We start from the raw sequence: 18706 nt of genomic DNA, 5'->3' as shown, positions 1-18706 counted from the left end.
TCAGGAGAAACAGTCAGTCGTAGTTTTTTAGGTTTTTGTCCTGAGTGCATAAATTCCTTTGAGTAATCAATTGGAATGGAAGATCTGACTGTTGTACACAATAATACATATCATATATGTATCATATACATATGTAAATCAGTAGATAAATAAATGAACTCATTCACTGCTACTTATTGGACTTCAACAAAGGAAACTTCCATCTTAAGCACACAGTCCAAACTATCAGGATGGATGAGGCATTCACATGCAGTCAGCTCCATTGTTCCCAAAGAGTTCACAGCAGGTGAGCTGGCTGCCTTTATCAGCTCTGAAGCTCCGCCCATCCAGGAAACATAAAGCCAGGTAGAGGAGAGTGAGAGGAGGGGGGATTTTACACCATAGACATGATGTCCTCCTAAATAAAACTCCATTAGTTTCCATTCATCAGTAACATTTAGTGAATGATTGACAGGTGAAGAATGTGCAGGTTTGAAAACCAGTGATGAGACTTTTTGTGTCAGTGACAGATTCCACTGATGTGTAAAGTTAAGACCAAACAGGTCAAACTGTTTAATCATCAAATGTGAGATGTGAATATCAAACTCTTCTTTTATAAGTCATGTTTCTCTATTTTATGTGTCACTACAGACTTTCTCACTGTGGACTCTCAAAGACTCACTGTGACGTCGTGGCCTCAGCTCTGAAGTCCAACCCCTCCCATCTCAGAGAGCTGGACCTGAGTAACAACAACCTGCAGGATTCAGGAGTGAAGCTGCTGTGTGAGGGACTGAGGAGTCCAAACTGCAGACTGGAGACTCTGATGTAAGATCACTGAATGTAATATATTAATTTCAATGCATATTTTGTTCATCCTGGCACATTTATAAATCTTGTTTTAAACATACAATATGAAAAATAATAATAAAGAACTGAGGAAACAGTACAGAGAGAAAAAGATAATTAAATTAAGATAAAGAAAGAAAAGAAATAGAATGGGGGGTTCTTCAGTACTCTGATAATTGAATTGAATGTATATATTTGTTATTATTCCACTCCATCATTTCCTTTACTCATTTACACCAGTTACTCATGAAGACATCTTCTCTGTTTCTTAGTCTATATGTGATTCTTTCATTTCATTAATAGCTAGCTTAACAGCTGTTAGCTTCCATGCATTACTAGATGGAGATTTATCATCCAATCAGCTCCCTGTCATTTGCTTTCATGCAGCTATGTCTATTATTGTGTACAAGTATTTATCTCCTTCTTCTCTATTCCTGCTGGAGTGACACCAACTCTTTGTTTTATTTTATTGAAGCGTTCATTTAAGCAGGTTGGTCCCATTGAGATCAAGAACCTCTTTTTCACAGGAGACCTGGTCAAGACAGGCAGCAGCAAAAACACAAAGTTACAGACACAAAGGGAGACAAAGTACAATTTACAAAACACAATATTTAGTTTTATAATAGAACCATTTATGAGTCAAATCTAGGAGTCAGTAGCTCAAGCAGTTGAACTAAAACGCTTGGCATCCTCTGGACCTTCAGGCATACGGGTCAAAAGATTGTTCAGGAGGACAGCCCGGAGGCTGAGCAGACACGGGGTATAGTCCAGATGGCTGACCAACCATGGGGAATTGTTCAGGTGGGCGGACAGGAGGCTGACCAACGAAAGGCAGGACCTCAGCTAAGGGCTAAGGGCCCAGTAGCCAGCTGGCTCTGCAAGACCTGGATCAGGAAGCAGAGAACGTTCTGGAGAATAAGGAACAGGAATCAGGGAGCGCTTTTTGAATCAGGAAGCATGGGGCGCTCTGCGAAAAAAGGATCAGGAAGCAGGGGTTCTGAGGCACCAGGAGGCCAAAGCCTGGACTGAGGCTTGAGCTGAGCATTGGGTTGAGGCCTTGGTTGAGACTTGAGTTGAGGCCTGGACTGAGGCTCAGACTGCTGTGGATGACTTGACTCAGAGGCAAAAACTTGGGGATCAAAAAATCCTTTTGTCCATTCAGGGAGCATATGCTTCAGCCAAGGTGTTGAGTTTATTTCCTTTTGAGCCTCAGAAAGAGCTGCCACTCTTTCCTCATCTGAACAAGCCCTTTTGAAATCATTATGAATGCCTGTGAGGTTAGTTCTTGAATACACCAGTCTTCTGATGCACCTGAACACATCATCAGTAATGTTACCTGAGATCATCAGATGTGTCGGGTCTTTCAAACATCAGACAACCTACTCAGGCGACCCAGCCAGGGGTGATCAAACTGGGCTTGTGTTCAAGTGGCATTCACTTTTCCCCATGGTTGTCCTCTCCGAATCCAGAGCCATCTCGGGGCTTTCTTAGCTGTTTCTGTGATGTTCTTGATGGCTCTGCTCTTTGCTGTTCCTGTGATGCCCAGGGCACTTAGGGCTTTGTGGAGCGAGTGCCCCACAAATCCTCTACTGCCTACTTCGATGGCATACACCTAGCCTTCCAGCCCTGTGCACGACAGTCGATGACCAGGTTATCATACTTGGTAATCTTCCTTTCATGGGCCTCCCCCAAGCGGTCCTCCCATGGCACCGTCAGCTCCATGGTTATGATGTTCTTTGTGCTCTCTGAGACCAGAAGGATATCTGGCCTCAGGGCAGAGCGGACAATGTGCTGAGGGAACCGCCACTGCTTTTCCAGGTCTACAGAGAGCTGCCAGTCTTGTGCTGATGCCAGGATCCCGCCTGGTGGCTTTTTACGGCCTGTCTTTGGCTGGTCTCCTGCTTTGACAAAAGCGATTGTGCAGGTGATGTTGCGCACTCGGCCACAGCTGCTGATCCTTTTGCTGATGGCTCCTGCAATCGGCATCAGAACCTGGTTGTGGCGCCCGGTCTAACGGCCCTGCCTGAGCGCTTTTGGGCAGCAGCTCAGGATGTGTTCTAGAGTTCCTCTTGCGGAACACAATTGGCAGTTCGGGGTCTCCACTTTCCCCCAGGTGAAGAGGTTCGCCGGACTAGGGAGGTCATCATAGACTGCCCAGATCAGGAAACAAATGTGGTGTGGCTCAGACTGCCATAGGTCCGTCCAGGTGACTTTGCGGTCCATGGCGTGCTCCCATCTAGTCCAGGCCCCCTGCTGCCCCAGACCAGCCGCTCTGCTTGTCCTTCCTTCCTCCACTGCAGTCCTGACCTCATCCTGTATCTGCCTGCGTTTCTCCTTCCCCTTGCACTCCCTGTGCTGAGGTGGTGTTGGGAACATCCCCAGGCCTGCTCTGCGATGGGCCACCACTCCCACCAGCTCTCTGTGGCGTAGTCGTGATTCTGCGTCCAGCACAGCGGACTGGGCACTCCACTTCCTTCCCGTCTTCACCACCACACCTGCCTGGGCCACCTTTAGGTCCCGTGAGTCTCTGTACATCAGCGCCTCTCGTGTCCGTGTCACCTTGAACTCCTCTTCCAAAGACCGGAGCTTTGTGGTGTTCCTATAGAGGGCGATGTTGCTGATGCTTCTGGGCAACCCCAACCATCTCCTGAGACAGGCACTGACCTTCCTCTCCAGGGTCTCGACCGTGGAGATAGGGACCTTGTACACAAGTAGCGGCCAGAGTGTCCTGGGCAATATACCATGTGAGGTTATAAGCAACCTCACATAGATCCAAAGAAAAAAATCCCGCTGGGTCCATAGTTGGTCAGTTCATTCTTGTCACAGTTACAGGCAGAAAAACAGGGAGGAGGACCCAATTGTAGCTGAGAAAATATGAAACGGTTTATTTCAACAAAAAGGCAAAATAATAACTTACTCAAATGAATCCAAAAATGACCAAAAAGCCATAATAGTCAGGTTCACTATATACTTTTGTGGGATTTTTTGGGGGATTTGTTAAACTATACATTTTTGGAAAGGTTATGATATAAGGAGTCAGAAAATCAATGTTTGCATTTGCCCAGATGCCTATGTGGCGGCCATCTTGGATTTTTAAAAAATGCCCGCCATAAAACTTTAATTTGTAATATCTCAGCTTCTGAATAAGTTGGAATGTTGATTTTAACTGATAAACCCCACATTTTCAGGGTCAGAGAATCCAATGATGCAAGTTAAAAAGCTACACAACTTTATCATATTAACCCATAGATGCATTAGTGGGTCAAAAATGACCCGCTGTGGCTGTTTTCTTGCAATATGATTAGAATGACATCTCTCCTCACATTTAATATTCCATGTCCCTCAAAAAACATTTATTTTTTCATCTTCCCATAGAAATACATCAGTTTTGTCTTTGAGTTTAAAATGAGCTAATATAAACTTGGATGTGTTGGAACTATCAACATGCACATTTAGACCACAGGATGGTTAAGCAACCTTTTTAATTAGACAATTCCATCACTGCTTGGGCATCATCATCATTCTAGCACTGGCTGTTGCACTGACACATGATTGTACAGGTTAAATCCTAAACTCTGCAGATTTACACTTACATTGGACCAACTCAAGGAAGGCGTTTGGGGCTTGGAGGACCTCTGTGGTCACTGGTTTGAGCATGCCATCTGAGTGTTTAAATAATTTTGCATAGGATCCAGCTGTGGATCCTGCAGAGTAATGGCTTTCTCTAACCATACTCTTGTTTGGACATGGACTCTCAAAATGTGCTGCTTCATATGTTTGCAGAAGAAGTGCCATAGCAGTTGAGGGATTGCCTTGATGTAGATCCGCTTTGGTGAGCACTGCACATATAAAGGATTTTAGGGTTAACAGCATTCCTTCTGTCACATCTGCTTCATCCAAAAGAATCTACAGAGCATTGATAATATCTTCATCTGCTTTGAGGTAGACCTGCAACCAGGTTGCCTTGCCTATGCAGGAGAACCTTCCTGTGTTGTCGACCCCAGTGAATGCATGGGAGACTGGCAAAGCTTTCCATCCAAATTTGCTTTTTTTCCCCTAGAGCTTACCACAGTGGTTCAATCTACACAACACCAGAAGCCACAGAAATGAATGTGTTCTTCAACATGAGATCATAATTTGCTGTGACTAGCACTAAAACCTCTGACTAACACACCAGGTACACAACATCTGTATCAGGTGAGTAAAACACTAACTGTGCATCATCATGGTTTTACTGTGAAGCCAGTACAGACTGGTGAATCAACAATCTGTCTACTTCTTCCTGGTTGTTTTCTTCAAAGACAAGGGTGATAATTGTAATACAATTTCTGTAATGACTGAGATAAAAGATACATCCCATGGATGTGCTGGGGCACATCATCAGTGATGTTTCCAGAGTTCATTGGGTGTTTTGGGTCTCGCAACATCATACACCCTCTCCCAGGCAACTCAAGCCCCAACTTGCGTCCCAGCAGCATTGGGCCATGAACCCCCCCTTTTTATCCACAGCCACCTGGAGGCTTTCTCTGCTGCATTCTTTGCAGACCTAGTGGCTGTTCTCCTTTGTGACCCTCTTAAACCCAGTGGCAGTGGGGCTAGTTGTTTGTCCCTCTCCCTGAGCAGAGCGGGCAAGACGTAGTATCAGGCTTGCCCCACAGCTGGAGGTTTGCTGTGCTCAGGGGATGTCATAAACGGCTTGGACAAGGAATTGAATGTGCTGGAGTTCTGTTCTCCAGATGTCAGTCCAAGTGAGCTTGTGCTCCATATCACCCTCCCATCTCATCCAAGCTCCTTGTTGCCTCATGCTTGCCATCCTGCTAGATCTTGTCTCATCCACTGATGCCCTTACTTTTTCCTGGACAAGCAATCTTCTCTCATTGCCCTGTGCTTTGTTGTATGGGGGCATTGGAAAGGTGCCCACACCTGATCTTCCCCTTACATCTGTCCCCGCCACTGCCTTGTGCCTCAGCATTGCCTCTGCAGTCTCCAACTCCTGAATGGCACTCCACTTTCTGCCAGTGCAGATTTCGATGCCAGCTGCTGAGACTTTGGGATCTTTGGAATCTCTGTACTGCATGGACTCTCTGGTCCAGGAGACCATAAACTCTTCCTTGACATTGTTAAAAGGAAGTTGCAGTATGTTATTCCTCCCTTACAGAGCTGCACTGCTCAGGCTACGTGGGAAGCCTAGCCACCTGCGTAGGTAACTACTGATATTTCTCTCCACCATCTCTACTGATATTATGGGTACATCGTAAACCAGCAATGGCCAAAGGATCTGTGGCAGGATGCCATGCTGGTATATCCAAGACTTGAATTTTCCTGGCAGTCCGACTTGTCCACTTTGCTGAGTTAGAGAATGTGCACGGTCAACGCCATTACACTTAGTTAATGTGTAATGGTAATTCACTGTTGCTGATGTCAGTCAGACCTGATGCAGTTCAGCTTTGCCTAGACACCAAGGACAGCTTGGAGAGAGTCAGCAGCTCTTCCTGATATCTGCAGGATGGTTGGGAGAACTTTTTGTTCACTCCAGGCTGCTTGACGTCACAGATAATTCTAGGTGGGTCAATGTGGCACAACACTGTTATTGATCAAATCTTTTGAATAAATGCAGAGCCTTTGGAAGTGTCTGCCAGTTATGTTGGAGCATGACACTGAACCACAAGTACGATGTTAAATCATGTCTCCTGCAGTATTCATCTGATGTATGAACTGAGCTGTCTGAGTCTAAAGAGTCTTATTGTGTAAAGTCAAGTCTTGATAATTTCCTCAACAATGACCAGCTTGGAGGACCCTTTGTTGAGTTTTGGCAGCAAGATATATAATAAAATTCAGTCAGATCACTTAGTCTTGCCATGGGAGATGAACCTGCTCATTGGGATGTGGTAGATGTTGGTGTCATCTCTGACTTAATAATGAATAGAAGCTTTTCCTTGTCTTTGTTTATCTCTAGTTGCACTCACACTCAGAGAATCTGCCCTGTATCTGTACAGATCTTTTAGTGCTAGTCACAGCAAATTATGGTCTCATGTTGAAGAACACATCCATTTCTGTGGCTTCTGGTGTTGTGAAGATTGAACCACTGTGCTGAGCTCTAGATAAAAAAGAGCAAATGATTTGCAAGCCTTCCATGCTTTCAATGGGGTCGACAACACAAGAAGGTTCTCCTGCATAGGCAAGGCAATCTGGCTGCAGGTCTACCTCAAAGCAGATGAAGATATTGTCAATGCTCTGTAGATGCTTTTGGATAATGCAGAAGGGACAGAAGGAATGCTGTTAGTCCTTATTGACCCAAGTGGATCTACATCAAGGCAATCCCTCAACTGCGATGGCACTTCTTCTGCAAACATCGGGCAGAAAGTGATGAGCTTCCTCCAAAAGTTGGAGCTGTGAAGCAGCATCTTCAGAGTCCATGTCCAAACAAGAGTATGGGCACAGGAAGCCATTGCTCTGTAGGATCTACAGCTGGATCATCTGTAAAGCGGATACTTCAAACACTCGGATGGCATGCTGAAACTGGTGACCACAGAGGTCCTCCAAGCCCCAAACGCCTTCCTTGAGTTGGTCCAATATAAGTCATACACTTACATCATAACCTTTCCAAAAATGTATAGTTTAACAAATCCCCCCAAAAATCCCACAAAGTTTAAAATCTAAATACAGTGAACCTGACTATAAGCAGATAACAAAGTAAATCCAAAGAGCAGAGGGAGACAAACTACGGACTACTGAAGAAACACACACACTAAACATAACACTCAACCGACAAACTACACTGAACTGACAACACAAGGGAAGGAACACAGAAACTAAATAGACAGGGTAATCAGACACAGGTGAGACTAATCAGACAGGTGAGGACAATCAGGGTCATCAAGACAGGAGGGAAACACAGAGAGGCAGTTCTAAGGCTCAATCTCATGTCCCTTATTTGCACCGAGTGTCCTCCGAGTTGTCTCCTCCACTTGCGTCTTAGTCCCGCCCACCAGAGATGCACGGAGGAAACGAAGCCGAGCGTCACATGACGCGACATTAGCTGATCACGTTCAGCTGTCAATCAGCCGAACAGCTGTTTATGTCCACACAAACACGCACTGTATTATTTCTAATCAAACACAGTTACAGTGTTTAGTCTCTTTATCTGATAAGAAAAACACCTGAAGAACTACCTGCAGTCTACTCATAACCAAAAGGACAGTTTCTACTGACTAAAAGATTCCATTTTTAATTGTCTATAATTATTGATTATTATTAAACAGTTTGGACTGAACCTAGCCTGTATTTAGACAACCAACTCTGTATTTTATAAACACATATTTATGTGTCAGGATACTGAAAATGATTGATTAGAATCTAAATGATGAAACGTTCAGAAGATCAATAAGTGAGAATATAAAACGGACTCCTCTTCATCAGACTCTTTTTAATCTCAGCTCATCACAGAGCGACTCTTTACAAACTCACTGATGTTCATCATCTGTTTAAATGTCCCACGCTCCGTTTAGTGTCTTTTTAATCTCCCTCTTTTCTCCCGTATTAAACTCTGCTCATGTTGAGAAGTTTCACTGAAGTCTGATCCTGTGCAGCGTCCAATCAGTGAGTGATATACGAGAAGGGGGCGTGTCTGTCAGTGAAAAGACTTCCGTGAAGTCAGCTCTCATGTCTCCTCGGTCATCGCTCCTCGGATCAGCCTCCTCTCTCCTCGATCCTCTCTCCTCCGTTCGCTATTAGAGCTTTGGGACGATCCTCAACATGGCGGCTTTGGAACTACTTCCGGTTCGGCCGAGGACCGAGGAACGAGGAGACGCAGGACTCAAGGTCTGCAGGAAGAGTTAAAAAAGAAACACAAAGGAGGCGAGTCTGACGAGTCAGAGAGTTTATCATGTAGATCAAGTTTAGACTGAGTTTAGATTGAGTTATTAAAATGTTTCTATATCCTGCCAAAGTTTTCCACATTTATGAATCATCTTCATGCATAGATTCATGATGATGTGGAGAACAGTTTCAAACTCTTCATGAACATTAAAAGATATAACTTTATTGATCCCCGATGGGGAAATTCAGGTGTTGCAACAGCAGCAGTACAGAATCAAAAAAAGAAAATAGTAACATAATGTACAGAGGACTATAATGGGGGGAACTCAACAGGACCATGAAAAAAATGATGTGCAGTGAATGGCAGGTTAAAGTAACCAGTGAAAATTTTAAATTTAAAACGTGTGATCAGAGGCAGTGAGTTATGTCAAAGTAGATTGACAGTTACAAAGTATAATATAATATAGTGCAGTGAAAAAACAGAGAAATAACAGACTAGCTCCTGCTGTTGTACAGCCTGATGGTTGTGGGGACAAAGGAGCGTCTGAAGCGTTCTGTTTTGCTCCTGGGGCTGAGGAGGCGTTGGCTGAAGGAGCTGCTCATCTGCCACAGCTCGTCATGGAGAGGGTGAGAGGAGTTATCCAGGATGGATATGATTTTGCCCTTCATCCTCCTCTCAGTCAGAGAGCGGGCATTGTTAACCAGTTTGTTGATCCTGTTTGCCTCACAAGTCTTGATGCCACCCCACCAGCACACCACTGCAAAGAAAAGTGTGCTGGCCACCACAGACTGGTAGAAGGTCTTGAGAAGTCTGTCGCAGACACTGAAAGATCTGAGTCTCTTCAGGAAGAACAGCCTGCTCTGTCCTTTCTTGAAAAGGACGTCAGTGTTAAAACAATGTGCACATGATGTAACAAAACCAAACCACAGACAATTGGACTCACAAGCACGACTCCAAAACACAGTCTTTGGTTCAAAAAGAAGTTTTTACTTTCAACAGCAGAAAATCCAGACACAAAGAAACAAAAGGCTTGGACGCTTAACACCAGGGTCAAAGACGAACTGGCACAGAGGGAAGAAAAGCCACAGACTGAATACTTGGGGAAGGTGAGGGGAAGACAAATGAGACGCAGTTGGGAACAATCAGGGCGGGACAGACAATCAGACATGCAGCAAACACATGAGGGCAGGAAGTGAAGGATCTGAAATGAGAGGACAGGTTAGTGACACAAAACAGGAAGTAACAAATGTAGAAAATAAAATGTAAACTAAACACAGAGCTTGACATGACACATGAAGCTGTTAAGAAGTGAAATCATGAAGACTTGTGATTGAATAATGTGTGATTTGATAAATGTAGTAAGATCACAGAGCTGACTGAGATCAGCAGCCTGTTCTTCATCTGTGCACATGAACAGCTGGATGAATGTTGAGCTGACATTTGGAGGATTTAGATTTAGTGAATACACAATCAGAAATGATCCTCTAATCATTTAGAGAAAACTTGATTCATCAGGACAAAGTGATGTTGAGATACTCATCACAACCTGAACACATGTGACTGGATTACACATTATTTTGATTCTGCTTTTATTCTTTATTCAGATTGGATGGCTGCAGTTTGTCAGAGTTCAGCTGTTCTTCTCTGGCCTCAGCTCTGAAGTCCAACCCCTCCCATCTCAGAGAGCTGGACCTGAGTAAGAACGACCTGCAGGATTCAGGAGTGAAGCTGCTGTGTGAATATCTGCAGAGTCCAAACTGCAGACTGGAGACTCTGAGGTCAGACACCTTTTCTTTCTTTGAGTCTGTGCTGCTGTTCAACACCTCAGGAATGATGAACACTGTGTGAATCCTAACCTAAAAACAAGCTGAGCAGCATGAAACAAGCTAACATTAGCAGCAGCTCTGCTCCCAGCCCCCACTGACCTCCTGAGTCCACTGAAGAGGGTCTGCTAATCTCATGTTGTGTTTGTCCTGCCTGCCTTCATGACTCATTAGATTGTTAGATGGTCGAGCCTCTGATCTAAGAACAGCTTCCTGTACGGCTCACAGGTTTAAAGAATGTGTGGTGATAATCACAAACAGTTCATGAGCCTCTCATCACCTTTAACTTCCAAACAAGCTCCATATGAAATACACAGATCCAGAGAAGAGCAGCACAGAGACATTTAGGAGTGTAGAGAGGACTCTGACAAACCTCCATGAACTGTCCTTTAGTAACAGATCACATCATGACGGGACATGTGTTTGCATGGATTGTCTGATTTTATTGTCATATATGCTGGACCTCATCATTCTGACTGAGAGTCCACTTTACAAGAGATTTGAAGAACATCTGTTTATGGATCATTCTTCCTCTCTTTCATACCGTTCATGTTTTTTATGATCATATATCAAAACAAACTGTGATTTAAAGGTACTGTGAGGAGGTTTGATCTGCTGATGAAACACACTCAAAGTAATCTGGATTTCTCTTGATGATTGTCTAAAGTCAATGAGACCACCAACATTATAAAGTCCTTTTGAAAGTCTGCCTGTTTCCAGCTGCTCGCTGTCACATGAGGAGAATCACAGGACGCTGTCTGGAAAAGCCTTTCTTTACATTTCCTACAGAAGAGATTCACACTGACTTGTAGTTTGTAGAGTTCAAAGAAAGCAGGAGGAGTTTTTAGTGAGGGAATACTGTACAGGACAAGATCAGTAAAGAGAGAAGAGGTTTCACTTTGTCCACAGGGGGGCGCCAAAACACACACGTAATGAAAGTTCCTCACAGGAGCTTTGAGTGTTTGAATCTAAGAAGGATCAGGAAGAACTTAAGTATTAATGCATCCTAATAAAGTCCTTCAATGTTGGAATGAACAGATGATGATCACATCAGTGTGTTCATGTGGACAACATCACACATTCATGTATAAAGCTCACTGTCATCTACATTTACTTCTTTTATTCTTTATTCAGATTGAGGGGCTGCAGTTTGTCAGAGATCAGCTGTTCTTCTCTGGTCTCAGCTCTGAAGTCCAACCCCTCCCATCTCAGAGAGCTGGACCTGAGAAACAACGCCCTGCAGGATTCAGGAGTGAAGCTGCTGTGTGATTATCTGCAGAGTCCAAACTGCAGACTGGAGACTCTGAGGTCAGATCACTGACTGTGTCATTCATTTGGATCATTTCAATCCACATCCTCCATTGTTGCACATTTCAGGATTTATATGTGTTCAGCATGTCTTTATTTAAATCTTGGGAAATTATAGTATTTAGGAGATTTTTTTTTCAAGTTGTTGAATAATTTAGAGATTTGATGTGAAAATGTTTTTGTGACTCTGTGAAGTAAAGTTGAACAAGGTGCACATGAAGCCTCTGGTTTCCTCTGGTTCTGTTAAGAAGTGAAATCATGAAGACTTGTGATTGAATAATGTGTGATTTGATAAATGTAGTAACATCACAGAGCTGACTGAGATCAGCAGCCTGTTCTTCATCTGTGCACATGAACAGCTGGATGAATGTTGAGCTGACATTTGGAGGATTTAGATTTAGTGAATACACAATCAGAAATGATCCTCTAATCATTTAGAGAAAACTTGATTCATCAGGACAAAGTGATGTTGAGATACTCATCACAACCTGAACACATGTGACTGGATTACACATTATTTTGATTCTGCTTTTATTCTTTATTCAGATTGAGGGGCTGCAGTTTGTCAAAGATCAGCTGTTCTTCTCTGGCCTCAGTTCTGAAGTCCAACCCCTCCCATCTCAGAGAGCTGGACCTGACTCATAACTACCTGTATGATTCAGGAGTGAGGCTGCTGTGTGAGGGACTACAGAGTCCAAACTGCAGACTGGAGACTCTGAGGTCAGACACCTTTTCTTTCTTTGAGTCTGTGCTGCTGTTCAACACCTCAGGAATGATGAACACTGTGTGAATCCTAACCTGAAAACAAGCTGAGCACCATGAAACAAGCTAACATTAGCAGCAGCTCTGCTCCCAGCCCCCACTGACCTCCTGAGTCCACTGAAGAGGGTCTGCTAATCTCATGTTGTGTTTGTCCTGCCTGCCTTCATGACTCATTAGATGTTAGATGGTCGAGCCTCTGATCTAAGAACAGCTTCCTGTACGGCTCACAGGTTTAAAGAATGTGTGGTGATAATCACAAACAGTTCATGAGCCTCTCATCACCTTTAACTTCCAAACAAGCTCCATATGAAATACACAGATCCAGAGAAGAGCAGCACTGAGACATTTAGGAGTGTAGAGAGGACTCTGACAAACCTCCATGAACTGTCCTTTAGTAACAGATCACATCATGACGGGACATGTGTTTGGATGGATTGTCTGATTTTATTGTCATATATGCTGGACCTCATCATTCTGAATGAGAGTCCACTTTACAAGAGATCTGAAGAACATCTGTTTATGGATCATTCTTCCTCTCTTTCATACCGTTCATGTTTTTATGATCATATATCAAAACAAACTCTGTGATTTAAACGTACTGTGAGGAGGTTTGATCTGCTGATGAAACACACTCAAAGTAATCTGGATTTCTCTTGATGATTGTCTAAAGTCAATGAGACCACCAACATTATAAAGTCCTTTTGAAAGTCTGCCTGTTTCCAGCTGCTCGCTGTCACATGAGGAGAATCACAGGACGCTGTCTGGAAAAGACTTTCTTTACATTTCCTACAGAAGAGATTCACACTGACTTGTAGTTTGTAGAGTTCAAAGAAAGTAGGAGGAGTTTTTAGTGAGGGAATACTGTACAGGACAAGATCAGTAAAGAGAGAAGAGGTTTCACTTTGTCCACAGGGGGGCGCCAAAACACACACGTAATGAGAGTTCCTCACAGGAGCTTTGAGTGTTTGAATCTAAGAAGGATCAGGAAGAACTTAAGTATTAATGCATCCTAATAAAGTCCTTCAATGTTGGAATGAACAGATGATGATCACATCAGTGTGTTCATGTGGACAACATCACACATTCATGTATAAAGCTCACTGTCATCTACATTAACTTGTATTATTCTTTATTCAGATTGTGGGGCTGCAGTTTGTCAGAGATCAGCTGTTCTTCTCTGGCCTCAGCTCTGAAGTCCAACCCCTCCCATCTCAGAGAGCTGCACCTGAGTGAAAACTACAACCTGCAGGATTCAGGAGTGAAGCTGCTGTGTGATTATCTGCAGAGTCCAAACTGCAGACTGGAGACTCTGAGGTCAGATCACTGACTGTGTCATTCATTTGGATCATTTTAATCCACATCCTCCATTAATGCACATTTCAGGATTTATATATTTTCAGTATTTTGCCCTGTTTCCACACAGCAGTCCGGTACGGATCGGTACAGTTTGGTACGGTTTGGTTCAATTAAGCCCGATCCCGTTTGCGTTTCCACAGCCACCCATGCCCTATTTGGTAGGCGGCATGTAAACCGGATGACGATAGCCGCTATGTAAATAGCGTCATATGATAGCAGCTAACAGCTAACTGCTAACTAATAAACTCAACAAAGGAGAAAAACGCTACACAAACAAAACCAACGCTGGAGACATCCAGCAGTTCATCTCCTCTGTCACTGTCATGTGACTGTTTATTACAAGAACTCAATCCAGCTTTGTTTCAGAGAAGGCTGTGTGTGGCGAGGACAAATACACACGTAAACAATCAGCTGTGTTACACTCAATGGTTTAAAGATCAAGTTCGGTTCCAGGTCCCAGCGGTGTACCCTACAAGGTTTACAAGCAGTGCCAACAGCTTCTTAAACGTCTATGGAAGATCTTCCAGGTGATTTGGCGTAGAGGGATAGTCGCCGCCCAGTGGAGGCACGCTGAAGACGTCTGGATCCCAAAAGAAGAGAACTCATGCAACATCGAGCAGTTTCGCATAATCTCACTGCTCAGTGTTGAGAGCAAGGTTTCCTTTAAGATCTTGTCCCAACGACTAACAGAGTTCCTCTTGACGAACATCTACATAAACACCTCTGTCCAGAATGGGGGAGTCCCGGGAGTGCCTGGGTGCCAAGAGCATACAGGAGTGGTGACGCAGCTGATCCGGGAGGCAAGGGGAAGCAAAGAAGACTTAGCAACCCTCTGGTTCGATTTAACCAACGCATACGGATCTATCCCACAGAAGCTTGTCGAAACAGCACTGACAAGACACCATGTTCCTGTGAAGATCTGCAACCTCATCATGGACTATTACAACAACTTCAGCGCTCGAGTCTCCTCAGGCCAAGCAGAGAAGGCCTCACGGTGGCTGTGGATCCGTAGGGGGGGATCCGTGGTGCACGCTACTTGTACACAAGCCGGGGGGTTGATCGCCCCTGGTTGGGTCGCCTGGGGGAGAAGGGTGTCCGATGATAAGACCCGAAACACCCTGAGAATCCAGGTCCATCACTGATGATGTGTGTACAAGTATCACCGTAAGGTGTATTAAAGCTCTTTAAACACGGCAGAGTTTTGTTTGCCAACGTAACACAGGAAGTGATGATTCTTTCAACAAATCAGCGGACTGCAGTGTTAAGCTCCACCTTTTCGGGTCGGCTCCACATTCTTGGCACCCAAACGGAAGGGTCCCAAAAAGTGGGACGGTATGGTCGGTTATTTGGGAATCTTTCCCGGGATTAGTCTCTGGAAACGCCGCAAAATGCGCGCTGTACTGAGACGAACCGAGCCGAACCGCTTGGTGGAAACGGGGCTTTTGTCTGAATTTAAATCTTTGGAAATTACATTAGGATTATTTTTTTTTCTTTTGGAAGTTCCTGAATAATTTAAAGATTTGATGTGAAAATGTTTTTGTGACTCTGTGAAGTAAAGTTGAACAAGGTGCACATGAAGCCTCTGGTTTCCTCTGGTTCTGTTAAGAAGTGAAATCATGAAGACTTGTGATTCAATAATGTGTGATTTGATAAATGTAGTAACATCACAGAGCTGACTGAGATCAGCAGCCTGTTCTTCATCTGTGATTTAGTGAATACACAATCAGAAACGATCCTCTAATCATTTAGAGAAAAATTGATTCATCAGGACGAAGTGATGCTGAGATACTCATCACAACCTGAACACGTGACTGGATTACACATTATTTTTATTCTTCTTTTATTCTTTATTCAGATTGAGTGTCTGCAGTTTGTCAGAAATCAGCTGTTCTTCTCTGGCCTCAGCTCTGAAGTCCAACCCCTCCCATCTCAGAGAGCTGGACCTGACTCATAACGACCTGCAGGATTCAGACGTGAAGCTGCTGCGTGATCTTCAGGAGAATCCAAACTATCGACTGGAGACTCTGAGGTCAGTCTCTCAGTGTTATTCAGTAAACCCTCCACATTTTCAAATTTAGTAGACCTGACCACCCACGCCGCGTCCCCCCGCTGACAATTCCTGGAGTAGAGTGTCCCAGGTGTGTGAGAGCATATAGCCCCCCTCGTCCCTGTTCATGGCTCTCTTTGCACGTTTCCTGATTTGTATTGCCTCCGTGATCCAGCGTTTGTATTTGTTTTCTTCTGTCCTGATGATTTTTGCCCTGTCCCAGTCCATGATTTGTATGTTTCTTTTGCAGTGGTCTGATTGAGGCTGATTTGAGACTTTCTTGTAGTGCTGTTTCGTTTTTTGATCTTGTGGTCTTGTTGCCGTTTCCTTTTCGCATTCCTTCTGGTGTTCTTTTTTCCTTGTGTGAAAGGGTCTTCCTGTTTCTCCGATATGTGTTATTGCAAGAGTTGCACAGTGTTTCATAGATGACATTGCACTTGTTTTCCCTGTGAATTTTGTCTTTGGGGTGTACCAGGAGTTGTTGTAATTTTGTGTGTGGTTTTATAGCTGTGCCAATGTTGTGTTTTTTCATGATGCAGTGTATAGGTTCTGTGATCCCCCAAATGTATGGTAAAGTGACTTTGGTTTTGTTGCTGTCCTGGACTACTGATGCTTTTTTATGTTTTTTGTTGCCTTCTGTTTGTTTTTTACCTGTTGTTTTCCTTTATGGATGGCCCACATGGCCGAAACTGTCAGGTAAAAGAGCTACATCTACTCTAATACTTTGTCTGAAAAAAGAAACAAAAACACATTATTAATTGAAGACATAATGAATGTTTTTGAGTTATTGTGATTTCAGGTGTTTAATGTGATTTCAGGTGTTTAATGTGATTTCAGGTGTTTAATGTGATTTCAGGTGTTTAATGTGATTTCAGGTGTTTAATTTGATTTCAGGTGTTTAACGTGATTTCAGGTGTTTAATGTGTTGCAGAGTTTACAGCCTTTGATGGAGAAAGCTGAATGTTCAAATGTAGATCTTCGTTGGTGAATGTTACAGTTTCTATTCACTGAGCTTCTTGTTTCCTTGTTTCCGTCCTGTCTTTGAACACATCTGGAGAGAGGTTCAGGGGACAGATTGTTGATACACATCAGCTCATATTTTCAGATTCTTGTTTGTTGTTGGAGAAATCCTTTTCTGGGTGGACGCTATGAAGAGAGTTCAACATACTCAGGGTTTGTTTTCTGTGATCTGGCTTCACTAACCCTGACAGAAGAGATGGTGTTGAACAGTCACATGAAGCTGCTTATCAACCTGACAAGTAAACCCAGAGTTTCAGAGAGCACGCTCACATAAAAGGGGCGGAGCTAGCTTCATTTAACCCATCACAATCATCACAGAGTCTGCAGTCAGCAGATCATCATATCTAACAAACTGTGAACAAACTATATGAATAATATGAAGACGTTGAAGACAAACAGGCTCAAAGACTAAAGTTACACAGCTGCAGGAACAAATGCAGGAAGGACAACTGACAGAAACAAAGAAACATCAGAGAGGATTCATGTCCAAACTACGGCTTCTTCTATTTCCTTCCCATCGTTAGTTCACCTCAGAACTGAGCAGAAGAACTCGTGTTTCTTCTCTGAACTGAATGTGTTGCTCTGACTCTTTCATGTGGAGACGAGAACAGTTTGAGAAGTTCAGCTGCAGCTCTGAGCATCACAAACAGAGCGGCATGGAGACACTAAACATTCATATGAAGATCATTCAAAGGCAGAAGAAGCTCTTCATCATTGAACATCTTCAAATAACTGTTGCATGTTTTTCTCTTTTTCAAACAGCTTCATTATTTGATCAAACATGTCCCATAACTCAGTGTCAAATCTCACACTCAGACACCAATATGAAACCATTCAGTGTTAAAGTACAGAGGTGGAGTGGGGGGCGGAGCTTAGTTACAGCGCTGTGGGGGAATCTGCTGGCATCTGCTTGGCATCCAAATCCAGAACCAGCTGATGAAGGGAGTCAGTGTAGAAAATGATTTCTGATTTCTGTCATCTCTCTTCTTCTCTCTTTAGCTGCTTGTGATGATCTCTGTCATAATGTGAGTGATCAGGACTCTGGTGGAGCAGAGAGGAGCAGCTGATGATCCACAGAGGAGGAACCTCCACCATCTTGTGTGTGGAGAAGCTCTGCAAGCTGAGGAGATCTTCATCCATCAGGGACTGACAGAGGAATCAGCTCACAGTTCATTTCAGTGATATTTCTAATGACTCTGTTCTCCACACATTACAGGAGAGGAAGGTCAAACAGGAAACAGCTGCTAGAAATGTTCAGAGGTCAAAAGCTACCAAGAAATGCTGCAGTTATTCTTCTCATGTGATGATTCATTTGATTCTATTTCTCACTAAAAGTACAAACCAGAACTTGATCATCTGTAACATGTAACACATCTATCTAGTTCAAAAACAAACTCAAATAATAATACTAAACGATAGATCAGCTCTACATAGACTACTTCTATGAAAACAAACTTTGTAAACTCTGCAGGGCTGGAAAAGTGCAACAACAGGACAACTCTCCAGTCCACGTGTTTCTGAAAGTATTCAGATGAGAGCATTCTTCTGAGTGTGAACATGTGTCTGATGAACATTTCAAATGTTTAGATTGGATCAGAACAGCCAATCAGAATGCAGGAAAATCAAAGTTCCTCACCTATTGTATTCAACAGCCAATCAGCCCTCAATGTTGATTGAAGCATACGAGCACAGGCCTTCATCAGACGCTGTATTAGACTGTTTAGATGTTGTTTCTCTTTTTTCACC

The 18706-nt window shown here is 43.5% G+C and overlaps 1 protein-coding gene across 1 annotated transcript in view; it reads left to right on the top strand.

The window, feature by feature from the left end:
• Positions 1–18706, top strand: part of LOC306832979 (uncharacterized protein) — a 38510-nt gene that overhangs the window by 1125 nt on the left and 18679 nt on the right. Inside the window, exons 2-6 of the mRNA XM_079358001.1 lie at positions 631–804; positions 10249–10422; positions 11602–11775; positions 13675–13851; positions 15749–15922. Of these exons, the coding sequence (XP_079214127.1) occupies positions 631–804; positions 10249–10422; positions 11602–11775; positions 13675–13851; positions 15749–15922 (873 nt within the window). The remainder of the gene's footprint in view (positions 1–630; positions 805–10248; positions 10423–11601; positions 11776–13674; positions 13852–15748; positions 15923–18706) is intronic.

The sequence above is a fragment of the Symphodus melops genome (genome assembly GCF_947650265.1).
Source record: "Symphodus melops genome assembly, chromosome: 12".
In the NCBI taxonomy this organism is placed as follows: domain Eukaryota; kingdom Metazoa; phylum Chordata; class Actinopteri; order Labriformes; family Labridae; genus Symphodus; species Symphodus melops.
Note: the sequence above shows the minus strand (reverse complement) of the source record. Positions and strands in the feature narration are given on the sequence as shown.